Source organism: Pteropus medius, unplaced genomic scaffold (assembly GCF_902729225.1).
Source record: "Pteropus medius unplaced genomic scaffold, Ma_sr-lr_union100, whole genome shotgun sequence".
Classification (NCBI taxonomy): domain Eukaryota; kingdom Metazoa; phylum Chordata; class Mammalia; order Chiroptera; family Pteropodidae; genus Pteropus; species Pteropus medius.
Window position 1 is genome coordinate 330,491 of NW_024342471.1, and position 13,093 is coordinate 343,583.

Genomic DNA, 13,093 nt, shown 5'->3' on the forward strand with positions numbered 1-13,093 from the left:
GCCTTCCTTGGATCCTAGACCCATTTCACATGGACCATTGCTTACTCTTTCTACTTATAAAGTTGACCCTTCTAAAAGATCAAAAATCTGAAAGATTTAAAATCAGGTCAGCATTCCATATAAGGACAAGAAGATGGTTGGAAGCCAGGAATTCATATAAGTCATAGAGTGGGATGTATCTCAACTATCACATAAGTCCCTATACAGCCTTGTGTATCACTTAACTGTCATATAGCTTTGCTGGGTGTCTGCCTATTTGAGTATAAACTATTGTGCATAAAATCTTGCTGTTGAGCCAGATGTAAATTAGCTGTGTGATTTTTATCTCTGTAATACTTCTGGTCAGGTTTAAGATATTATTTGTATATGTGGTACCTTCAGTGGCCAATGACAAGCGAAAGTGCTCCCCCTGTCAGACCTACTAGTAAACCTGCTCCTTGTATGCCAGACACAGGATTACCAAAACACCCTGCGTTTCTAAGAAAACAAAATCAAAAGGTCCCTGACATAGTCCTATTTCTTGCCAAATTCATCAGAAAGTAGATGGCTTCAAATTTCCCTAATAGGAGATTTGTATTTACATTATTTCTCTGTTTTGATTACCTTATGTTTTAGACTTTCTAAAATAATTAGTTTCCCACTATTTAGGCTTCTGACAGGGAACATTCCTCATTATTTCCTTTTGGCCATTTGAAAAGGAGTTTGCTATTTTTTCCTCTCTGCCTGTTAATACTAGTACTAACAATAACAACAATAACAATAAATAATACAGTAGGGTTTTTTTTTGGTTTTTTTTTTTGCAGCTTAAGAAGCATCCTTTCTTGCTCTGTAACTAGAAGGTGTTCACAGTGGTATCTACTGAGATGGGGAAAATGGCACAGTTTTTAAATTCTGGCTGGTATCTCTTACTCCTTTATTGCCAGGGCCACTCAGTCAGGAGCAGGAAGGTTGATTTGATTTTCCCCCTTTTCCTTTGCTGCTCCCGGGCTCCCACCCAGATGACGCGAAAGGCCACGAGACAAAGGCTCTTTTCAGCTGTCGATGTGCACAGGAGTGGCCACAGCTCCACAGCTTGTCACATCTCCCATCTGAAGATGATCAAATAATGAGCAACACATCCAGATTACTGGGAACATAGGAAACACCCCACAGCCCAGTGCCCCTGGCCTGCAGAGCGCATGCTGGCTTTGTTTGTCCTAGAGAAATTCTGGGCTGGCCAGCACCTTCTGGTCAGCTCCTCCGTGTCAGCCCACAGTCAGCAATCGAAGGCAGAGCACAATTATATGAGCCCTAGGCTTCCGCCTGAGGCCACATATAGCCGAAAAGCTCATCTGTTACAGCCTGATAGGAAGTCAAGTTTCTTTCTGCAACTGACCTGACTCATAGAAGGTGAAGCTGGGCTTCTCAGAAGTGAGATTTGGCAGGCGAGGGAGGCAGGAAATCCAGAGGAGAATGAGTCCATAAGGCAGTGGCTCCTTCCAGCCCTCGCTACTTCCTGTGCCTGGGTAGGGGGAGGATCTCGACTTAGCATCTGGGACCAGCCACAGTTCAGGAGTTTGGGAGTCTCTGCTCGGTCTATATGCAAAACACAGGTATGTATGTAAGTTGTGAATGGCACAGAGATTCCTGAAACTGAGGGGTAGTAAAGAGAATGCTCATCTGCTCTTGGAAGAAGCTAGGAACGAAGCCAGTTCACAGACTGATTCCTGAGGCTTTGAGGCAGGGACCTTTTTCCTTCTCCATACCCCATGGAGGCGGTTCATTTACCCCGGATAAAAATTTGGATATTCGATGTAGTGCCAGAGCGATTGAAAGAGAAGAAATATAATCTCTCATTAATGGCTAAGTTCAAGGTAAATCATCACACCTACCCTTGCCTGGGGACATGCTTCCTTAAGCTTGGAAACGATTTATTAAAAACAACAGCCAGAAAAATTACACCAAAAAAAGATCAGACTGCCATTGTCTTCCCAAGTCTCTGATGATAAAAGTGGTCTGCGAGGTATTACATGAGCGGGTCCCCCATTACCTCTCTGGCCTCCTCCTCTTGCACCCTTGTCTTCGCTCACTCCCCTAGCCGCTCTGGCTTCTCTACTCTTCCTTCAACGTGCCAGGCCCGTTTGCTCCTTAGAGCTTCAGAATTGACTCTTCCCTCTGCCTGTAACATTCCTTCCTCAAATCAATGCACTACTAACTTCATCGTTTTCTTTGCATTTTGATATCAAGGATGAGTCTACAGGTTTATGCCAGGAAACCACAATAAAAATAGACTAAATGGTAGAGATTAGAACAGAGACATAATATGTGTGGGAAGAGGTAGTGGAAAGAGAAACATTTTTGAAGGACTTGGCACATGGTCCAATAGCCTCTGAATTCTTTGGTTAGAAAAACATCCACATTATGATCGTGTTAAACAGAATAACGACCTCCCAAAGATGTCCATGTCCTGATCTCTGGAACCTGTGAATGTGACTTTACATGGCAAAATAAATAGACTTTGCAGATATGATTAAGGACCTTGAGATGTGAAGACTGTCCTGGATTATCTCATAAACTTCATGTAAGTAAAGGGTCCTTATAAGAGAGAGGCGGGAGTGTCAGAGTTAGAGAAGGAGATGTGATGATACAAGCAGAGGTTGGAGGGATAGCATTAGGGGGCGTTTGTGGTATTGGATTCTTCCTCAGAGCCTCTGGAACAGCTCTATCCACACTTTGAGTTTAGTCCATTGGGAATCATTTTTAGACTTCTGACCTCCAGAATTGTAATATCATAAATTTATGTCATATTAAAGCCTCTAGGTTTGTGGTCATTTGTTATAGCAGCAACAGGATACATATACAATAACCCCGCTCTGCTAATTTCCTCTACGAGGTAACTTCTCAATGAGGCCAAGTCTGATTATAGTATTTTAAAATTTTAAGTTAAGCCTCTACTAGCTTACTTGCTTCTTATTTTGCTCTACGTCTTTTCTTTATTTTTTTATAACACATATTCTAACATGTTTCATAAATTACTTATTGATTATATTATTGTTTATTTTCTGTCTCCCCTTGCTAGAATGGCAACCCTATGTTGCCAGGGATTTTTGATTGTTTTATTTACTAGATATCCTAAACATCTAAAACCCCGGCACACAGTAGGTGCCCAGTAAATAATGTTGCATAAGTAAATAAAAATGTACTAGGGTATATGAGATTTACCCAATAAAACATGACTAGTAAGAAGCTGAACAAGAGTTTGAACTCACACTTAATATCCATACCCTGACCCTTTCTTCTAGCTACCCAGCCACATTGAGGAAAAAATTAGCAGGGCTATACTCTCACTATAAGTGTTTTCCTGACCACTGAATTAAATGCTAGTGGCCCATGTACAAATTCCTGTGTCTCTATCTGTGTCTCTCATTGTGTTGATATCGTGGGCTCTACTGGTTGTTATTTCATATTTTATTTCTCACCATGGAGACACATAGCTTTTATCTTTAATATCCTATCAATGCCTAAAATAAATAATGTTATATATTTCTCAGTAATATTTATTATTATTAGTGTTACTATTGGTGATTTAATAATGTTTAACTTTCCTTTAGTAGTTGTTACTATTTTTATGATGCTAACTTACTAAAAGCTAAAATAATTTTTAGATTAGATTAAAAAGTATGTTTGAGGAACATTCAAGGCACAATGAGTCCTTTACAAAGAAGAAATTCTAACCCTTGCCTTTGGGTCATTAAATAGATTGGGATTCGGAGAATTAAGTCATAACTAATCATGTTATTATTTTGATGTTGTCCCTTTCCTTCCTTATGAAATGGAATACTTTAGTTATCAGAAGGTGCTTTAAATGTTTTTTTGTATATATGTCATAATTCAAATAAAAATAGCATTCATGGAGCCATTGGTAAAACACTCCATCGCGGGTCTCTGTCAAGATATCTGAAAACTTTTTCTTGGCTTCTGGCTTTGAACAACGTTTTAGAGCAACAACAAGGCTTCATTGTGCGCTGAAATTTCTGTAAGGCAACATTCATTCAAGTGTTGATCTGCATTTCACCGTCCAAGAATAACAACAGTTATTTATATAATTTTATCCATGTTTCTGTTTTTTCCTATCCATTTCACCCTTTCACCCCGCCCCTGCTGAAACACTGTAGCTTGTTTGGGAGGGGGTGGGGTGCTACGCAGAGTATATACACACATGCAGTAGTGCTTTCCCCCCCCCCCGCCTCTGATCTTGCTATGGGAGAGACAGACTGGACCTTTGTCTTATTAACAATATTACTTAAAAGTTTGGAATTTAGTATCAATTAATATCATTTCTAAGTATTTGGAATAGGTTTTCATAATCAGGATATATTTATTGACCAAAAAGTTACTTTATTCAAGTTATGATGACAGCAGAAAGCCAGTCTGTGATACAATATACAACCCTAAGTGGTTTGATAAAAAGAGATATCCAACTATTTCAGCTAAAATCCTTACCAGAGCTCAATGAATGGGTACCAGTGTGAGTGTAATGAAGTTGGAATCTTCTCTAATCTGTAATAGCTACCTAAGTCCATGAAAGTATAGGGCTATTGAATTCTTATTGTGAAAACTTTACCAATGGCTTAAATAGAGTTTTGTAAGATGTAAATATTCATGTCCTATGATAATATATGCCACCTAAACTACCCGACCAGCCCTTTTAGCTGAACATACACTAAAATGTAAAAAGCATTAAACCTAATTTTGTTTTAATGGAAATGTTATGATTCTTTAAAAAATAATTTTAAAGTAGTGGGTCTATGTACTTCTAGGTTTATATAAAAATTGTTATACATATGGCTCCAAGATTCTTTCTATAATCAGTGGCAGAGCGAGTAAAAGGGAAAAAATTGCTATGACTAGTCCACAGATAAATATACAGTTGTATTTTTACCCAAAGAGAAGTTTGGCCAGCAGGTAACTTATAATGTGCAGAAGAACACAGTGAATTCAGGTCATTGTCACCATTCAGAGATAGCCATTCAGAGAAATGAAGTTCACAGTTGGATTTGGGACTGTAGACAGCTAAGTCATATGTATAGTGTCATTGTGTATCCAGATGGCCATCCATCCAGCTAGTGGTCAGAGTTGCAGGCAGAAAAGACTTTATCCTTAGTTTGGAGAACTGCCAAAATCTAGTCAGGATATCAGGACATTAGACCAAGAGAAAAGACTTCAGGTATAGAGTGAGCCAGTAGCAGCATCTTACAGGTGAGTTAGAGAAATGCTGGTCTAAGCTGAGTTAATAAAATTCGACTTAGGGGAGGGCAGCAACTCAATGGAGCTGTGACTCAGTTTGGGTTCTTCTAGTAACAGAATGGAGCCAGTGATTTAAGTGCTGGCAGTTCCTTTAGAACAGAGTCCCCAGCCCCTGGGCTGTGGGCAAGCACCAGTCAGTGGCCCTTTAGGAACTCAGCTGCACAGCAGGCGGTGAGCAGCAGGAGAGCAGTATGTGCAGTGGCATCTATCTATCTATCTATCTATCTATCTATCTATCTATCTATCTATCTATATACACACACATACATATATATATACATATATATATACACACACGTATATCTATATATACACGTATATATATGTATGTATATATATAATGAAACATTACTTGAACTGTATGTGAATATCTTAATAGAGCTATTTAAAAAAATAATCACCAAAGGGATAAAAAAGCAGCCACAGAAATCCAGGGAGCTGCCTGGGGAGTAAGGAAGGGACAAAAGTGAGAGAGAGCCTCACATGATTATGGAGGCAGAGAAGTCTCATGAACTACTGTCCATAAGCTAGAGGGCCAGGAAAACCAGTGATGTAATCCCAGTCCCAAGCTGTAGGCCTGAGATCCAGGGGAGCCAATGGTGTAAGTCCTAGTCTGTATCTGAAGGCCTGAGAGACCAGTAGCATAAGTTCTGGTTTGAGTCTAAAGGCTTGACAATCAGTAGCTCCCAAGTCCAAGAGCAAGAGATGATGGATGTCCCAGCTCAAGTGGAAAGCATAAATTTATCCTCCCTCACCTTTTTGTCCAATTTGGGCCCTCAACAGATTGGATGATACCCATGCACATTGGTGAGGGTGACCATCTTTACTCGGTCTATGAATTCAAATGCTAATCTCAGCCAGAAACACAGAAACACCCAGAAATATTTTACTAGCTATTGAGGCATCCCTTAGCCCAGTCAGGTAGATACCTAAAATTAACCATCACACCACAGGCAAAGAAATGAAGGCCTTGATGATCAGAAAGCTCATGCCCTTGGCAAGATTGTCTAGAAGATTGGGAAGTCTGAGTCAGCAGGTAGAGAGCCTCAGAGAGAACAACTAAGTGGAGAGGAGAGAAGCAAGAGCTGATAACTGCTGAAAAGCACCCCCACTTCTCCCTACGCCCACCACCACAATAATAGTAGGCAGGAAGAAGACTACAGTGGTGACAGAAGGTGTTAACATGTTATTGCAGTTTCAGTCTCTTCTAGAATTTTCCACAAGGACGTTGGAAGGTTTCCTGAAGTCAAACGCAATTGCCATGATGCAACTGAGATCTGAACAAAAAGAATGTAATTAGGAGTCAAGAGACCCAGTTTGGAGCCAAATGATGCCTTAGCTAGTTTTATATTTGGGGCATTTCTTTCAGCACTTCTGGTTTTTATTTTTTATATAAAATAGGAATCCTAGAGTATCAATTTTATTTTCTAAAGTTTTTCAAAATTATGATAATATTGGTATATGAAAGCCCTTTATAAATCATAATGCACCATGCAAATGTTCATCATCATGATAAGTATGCATTGCTGGCTGAAAACAGGATTAAAAAATCTATTGTCTATATTCATAAACTAGCTTAAAAAGGTAGTTCTATTTGAACTTGGCCATATATTTTTCCTTGAAAGTGATGTATTTATATAAAAAATAGCCTAAGATGAAAAATAAACTTTAAGTGACCAATTAAGTTTACTAGATTGTGACATTATAGCCTGGAATCCTACATCAAAACATGGAAAATAGGCATGCGACCCCCTATAGGTGGTTGAAGAGTGAACAGCCAATTGATTTGAAAAGGGTGACTTTTCTTTTTTCATTGAATGAGTCATTGTAACGATATCTCTAACTTTGGTAGGTTTCTCATTTTATATATCTCTTTATTTCAGAATGAAAAATTTTGAAACCAATGATTTAGCATTTTCTCCTAAGGGAAATTTTGGAGACAACAGCGGACTTGCTGAATATGCGGCTAAAGCCATAGACCCATCTATCAGCTGGGAGGATATTAAATGGCTGAGGGGGCTGACATCACTGCCAATTGTTGCCAAAGGCATTTTGAGAGGTTTGTTTATTTCTTTACTTGAGTTCTTACTGATTTTATGGTTCTTTGTGAATACAATCATGCTATTTTTAAGGGAAAATCGGGAAAAATTAACATGGAAATTAAAAGAGACATTCTATCTCTCAGTTCTCCATTTTGATGTTAGTGAGTAAATATTCCCTCATTCTTAGATAATATACCGAAGGAGAGTAGGACTCTCATGAAGTAAGGACTTACCCTTTTTAAAGCATTGGGTTACTGTTGCCTTATTTTGGAGCTGTCACCGAATTATGGAGCTTGGCAAGATCTGTGTAGAAGGTTCTGCTTTGGCTGAAAGCTGCAACATTTGCCCTCAGACAAATGAGAAGCTCCAAAGGTGATATTATGATAGCCAGAGCAGTTTTAACATCCTTTTCTATTTTTCTCCTGTTCTCTTCAAGTACCTATGACTAGGACTGATTTTTGAGTGTGATGAATCTCACATCTACTTCCCTGTAAAGAATAGTTGAATAGAACATTAAAATCTTCGATTATCAAGATGGGTATTAAGGATCTTGACTACTTCCCCGGTATTCAATACTACATGTATTCATTCCTACCGGGAGGTACCAGTGATTGTAATAATTTGGAGTGTAAATGTGTTCACTCACAAAAATGGGTGAACATTTTCTTGCCTTTGAAAATACATATTTTTAGTACAGTTAAATAGATAACTACCACTTATTATTGTAAATGAAAATGTTTGAGTAAGTGGCTCAAGGATGAGAAATTCTATTATCTTATCTCAGGGTTAACAATGACTTAGAATCAAAACGTTTTTATAAGTTTTATTTGAGTATGTGTCACATGACCTTATTTATAAAGCTCCAGGCATGCCACTAATTTTATCTGTCTAATCTTATGCAGAATGAAGCTAGTAAAAGTAAAAGAATGAGCCCAGGGAAACTTTCAGGTAGTGGAGATGTGTTTAAATACAGATGTCTTAATCTGTGCTTTAAAAATAATATTGTTATACTCTTTCCTGTTGATCATTGTCCTAGTTCAAAATTTCTGAGAATTATACTTGAATAAGTATATCCTGGTGTTATGAGCATCTTTAAACAACAGTTCGACTTACCTTACATACATATTGTCATCCATGATTGTTAGTGCCACTTCCTGTAGGTTCTCAGAACATTAGCCTGAAGGTTCTGCTCCATTCGTTTATTCGCTCACTTATTCATTCTCTCAGTCATTCATTACATAAACATTTATCATGCTTACTGTGTACTAAATTTAAGTAATAATATGATAATAATAACTTGAGGTCCTTAGCCAAAAGAAGGTCCCATTCTTGTGAGAGATGGACAAATAAACAAGAATTTGGGTCCAATAACATATTACAGGAGCTGAGATAGAAACGTATGAACTATAAGGGCGGGTTTAAAATAGGATGTGGACAATTATAAGAGTAGGTTAGGGAAGATTCCATTTAAGAATGAAAGATGATGCTTAAGTTTTGCTATGACATCAGGTCAAATGACTCTCAGACTGCAATAATGACAAAATAAAGCAGTTATGAGTAACAATTTATTAAACATGTAAGCCGTATTAGAGAATATAGACTTTAAGATGTTTGAGAACCACTAAGGATCTTGATCAGGGAGTAAGCAACCTCATCAGATTAGTATTTTAGAAAAATCACACTTTGTATAGTGGACTTAGTGGATAGAGGTGGCGAAATTGAGGTCAGGGAGTACATTTAAGAAACTGTTGTTGCTAAGGCAAAAGAAACCTGAAAAAAGTGAGAGGATGTTATTGAATTAGAAATTTAATGCAGTTTCAAACATTTAATTCACTCTCATCACAGAGGTAGCCCAGGGCAACTGGCTTGAAAACACAAAGGAAGAATAAAACTTTAGTATAATTTCATATTTGTGTGTTAAATAGGGAACAAATATAAGAATGAGTTTATCTAATTTTTAACCTTTTTAATTTAAGATTTCCTATATATAGTTTTCTACAACTTTGTCCTATAGGATATGCTAGAAATCCATTGAATTAGACTTTACTATCATGTGTTATATTAAAAAATACTTTGGCTTCTAGAACTTCATTATGTGGTCATCTTACCCAGGACCACCACCTTTCATCCATATGGATCATGTGAACTTGTTTCTACACATTTTCATAATGTTTTGCATGTAGTAGAGAGACCAATGTTTAGTAAGTAAAATCCTCAGTGAAAACTATATGAGTCTATAAACTAGAGAGAGCTCAAAAGCAAGAGAAAGAGATAAAACATTTGGCATTTGAAAGGAAATGACTTATTTATACATGTACAGTTTATATTGTCTAGTTTTTCTGTAACTATTTATTTCATCTATTTAACAAACGAAAAACATCTCTGTGACAACAAATACATCAGGTAGTGCCTATGCTCAGTCTGCATGGGGCGGTAGTTCATGGTTGGTGGGGCCAGTTCTGGCATGTCTAGTGCTCACTATTTCACAGATCTTTATCCAGAAGTCACATGGATTGACTGAGAGTCACTCATCCTTTTTCATTTCCTTTTACCAGAAAGATGCAGATTATGTTGCAGGCATATGAAATCACGGGCAACTGGAAAGATATCAATGAAATATTCCCCCTTACCACCATGTTAAGAATTTCATTTTAATGAATGCAAATTGGAGTGCAAGATATAATCTCTCACTGTGGTTAAACTCTGCCCTTGGAAAACTTCAACACACGCTCCAAACGTGTTATTTGAGACAGGATTTGGTCTTTGCCAGAACTCACACTAACAAGAAAATGGCTTTATGAGCAAAGGCATAATGCTTTTTAGAGTTTTTTTTTTTAATTAAAAAAATTTTTAACTAGGTTATAGTGGCTTTTTGTTTTTCAGAAACTGTTTTCTAACTAACCCTTTTCCTATATACATTTTTTCCCCAAAATACTCCTAAAGAATATTCACTCAGTTTTCCTGGACTGTGTTCAAAACCGCTGCCATATATCTAGGATTGAGTTACTAAACTCCAGTAAGATAGTGCAGAGTCCTGGGTCAAAAGCTCCAGTGCCTGGAGGGTAAATCTTGAGTATTTACATTTCACTTTTGTATTTTAGATTAAATACAGAAATAGTATATTAGTAAGATATCAAACAGTACTATTTCATATTGACTATTGCATTTGTCAATCAATTAATATAGAGACTGGTAAATTAACAAACATGGAATTCAATGTAAGTAAACTCTAAGGATTAATGAAAATATTAAAGATTCATGAACATTTTCCTAAGTCAGAACATTTTGACCGTCTCATTAAGGCAAGATTTTTTTCTTTCTGGGTTAAAATTAAATGTAAAACTGTGGACATTGTTTCATAAGTAGCTAAGAAAAAGGGCTCATATTTAGCCACTAATTATTGTTACTTTTTTTACTTCGCTAGATACTCATGATCCTATCTTCTGAGCAAAGCCCCATGTCATTTCCCCCCACATTCCTAGCACTGCCTGGAAGAACCTGGAATACCACTTGATATGATAGAAGATAACAAACTTACTTAAGACGTACTTACTTCCAATGAAAGGCTCTTTATAATCTTAATCTTTACTAGAATGAAAATTTTTTGTTATAAGCAAAACTCAAACAGACTTGCCAAAAGCATCCAGGAAACGAATCTTCCCCCATTTATTCGTCGTCTTAATTTATACTTCCTACACCATCAGATAATAATAATGATAGTTAATATTTACGTGATGTTATTCTAAATACTCATTTGATGCACAAACCAATCTATGTGGCTTTTTATCCCCATTATGTGGGTTAGGAAACTGATGTACAAAGAAATAACTTGACATTTACATAACCAACAAGTAGCAGTTGTGGGAGTCAAATCCAGGTGGTCTGACTACTAAGCCTAAACAGTTAATCACTTTTTCATACTGTATAGAAGCTGTTTATTGATAATATTCAGTTTCTCAAAACACAGATTGTAGCTACATGGTCACAGACATCTGAATATAAAGTAGAGCACTGCATACATCCTCAATCACGGGGTTCATAAAATATTATAGTTCATATATTTGACTTTTTTTCACTTTTGATTTAATGTTTGAGAATCACATACATAACTAGATAACCAGAGCAAACCATGCCAATCCCAAATATATTTTAAATTTTTTGTTAAGATTGTTTATGGATACATTAGACTTTTAAACAAACACCATACTACATCTCTTTGTTAGAATAGATAAATTCAAACAAACATTAAAGCTGGTCTGTCCAATATGGCAGCCACTTGCCAAATGTGGCTAAGTTAATTAATAAAAGTGAAATTTCAGTTCCTTAGTCACGCTGCCACATTTCCACTACTCAATGGCTACGTATGGCTAGTGGCTACTGTTTAGGACAGATCAAGAACATGTCCATCATCAGAGAAGAGTTCATTTGAATAGCACTGTATTAAGGCCATATATTTAGAGAACCATTTTCTAAACATTTTAAATAATGTGTTATTGTTATGTAAAATAATATTTTACATTATCATATATTGTATATTATGTATGGGCTTCTGGTTCAAAACGCTGGACTGAGTACATATGTAGTCTGTTACCTAAACCTCCATTGAAATTAAAGTATGGAAATTCAAAAATACATAAGACTTATGATAGCAAAGCAAAGGAAGATGAGGGGCATGAACAGCAGAAAAATTTCAAGAAACTTATGAAAGAAAGAAAACGTAAGGGAGTCTGTTGATAGGAGGAACATACAAAAAAATTGCCCCTCAAGATAGGCTTGGAGGGAACCCTGGAGGAGGCAGGGGGAAACTATATAATGGAATGCCCGAGAGGCTCTAGGGGTCCAGTCTGAAAGTGTAATAGGGTTGAGGACTGAGAAATAGAGACTAGAAGCACAGGGGTTAATTGGAGTTCTATTTGTGAAACTATTTCACCAGCCGGCAATCCTCTTTTACCTCTTGTGCAATGATCAGCAACTTAATTAACATAGTAGCTTAATCCTTTCCCAGGAAATAAATGGATTGCTGGGACAACCTATGAGGAAATAACGTTTACAATATGGTACGATGCTATCCTCATTCTGACCTTGAGGAGCTCATAGTCAAATAGCCCCTTAGTTGACATTCCTTGTCTTGTCCCACAGGGAGCTCCAAGAAAGAATTTCTACTCTAGGCAAAAACTTGGAATGAATTAAATTGAGTTACGAAAAAGCCCAGGAAACCTATAATAGCTCCCCAATCTTTCTTCCTTAAATATAAATGAAAAATTTAGCATCACTAGGCAGATCAGAAACATCAAAATGTAAAAGACCAAGATAAATCTACAGAAAAGCTGATCCTAGAGTAAAAGGATAAAGCAAGAAAAAGAACTTAAAAAATTCCAAATGATAGACTCAGAGAAATTGAAAATATACCTAAATAAGAAAAGTCTACCATGAAAAGACAATCAGAATACAGAAAGGAGTTACCAAATATTTAAATAATTTGATTTCTGGAATTAAAAGTGAAATTATTGATTGAACAATAGAGTCAATGACATGTCCCAAAATGTCAAATAACAAAACAAAAAGAAGGAAAATATGATTAAATAAAGGAGAAACTTGCAGACCCTTTAAAATGTCCAACATTCAACTGATAAGATCTTCAGATAAAAAAGTAAAAGAAAAAGGCAGGAGGAATTTATTAAAGATAGACAATGCCTCAATGCTGGAGACATAAATCATTATATTGAAAAAACAGACAGCTTATTACATCTCTTGAAAAATGTTTT

At 36.8% G+C, this 13,093-nt stretch overlaps 1 protein-coding gene across 1 annotated transcript in view; it reads left to right on the plus strand.

The window, feature by feature from the left end:
• Positions 1 to 13,093, plus strand: part of HAO1 (hydroxyacid oxidase 1) — a 48,983-nt gene that overhangs the window by 24,533 nt on the left and 11,357 nt on the right. The window contains exon 4 of the mRNA XM_039863741.1: positions 7,170 to 7,345. Within this exon, the coding sequence (XP_039719675.1) occupies positions 7,170 to 7,345 (176 nt within the window). The remainder of the gene's footprint in view (positions 1 to 7,169; positions 7,346 to 13,093) is intronic.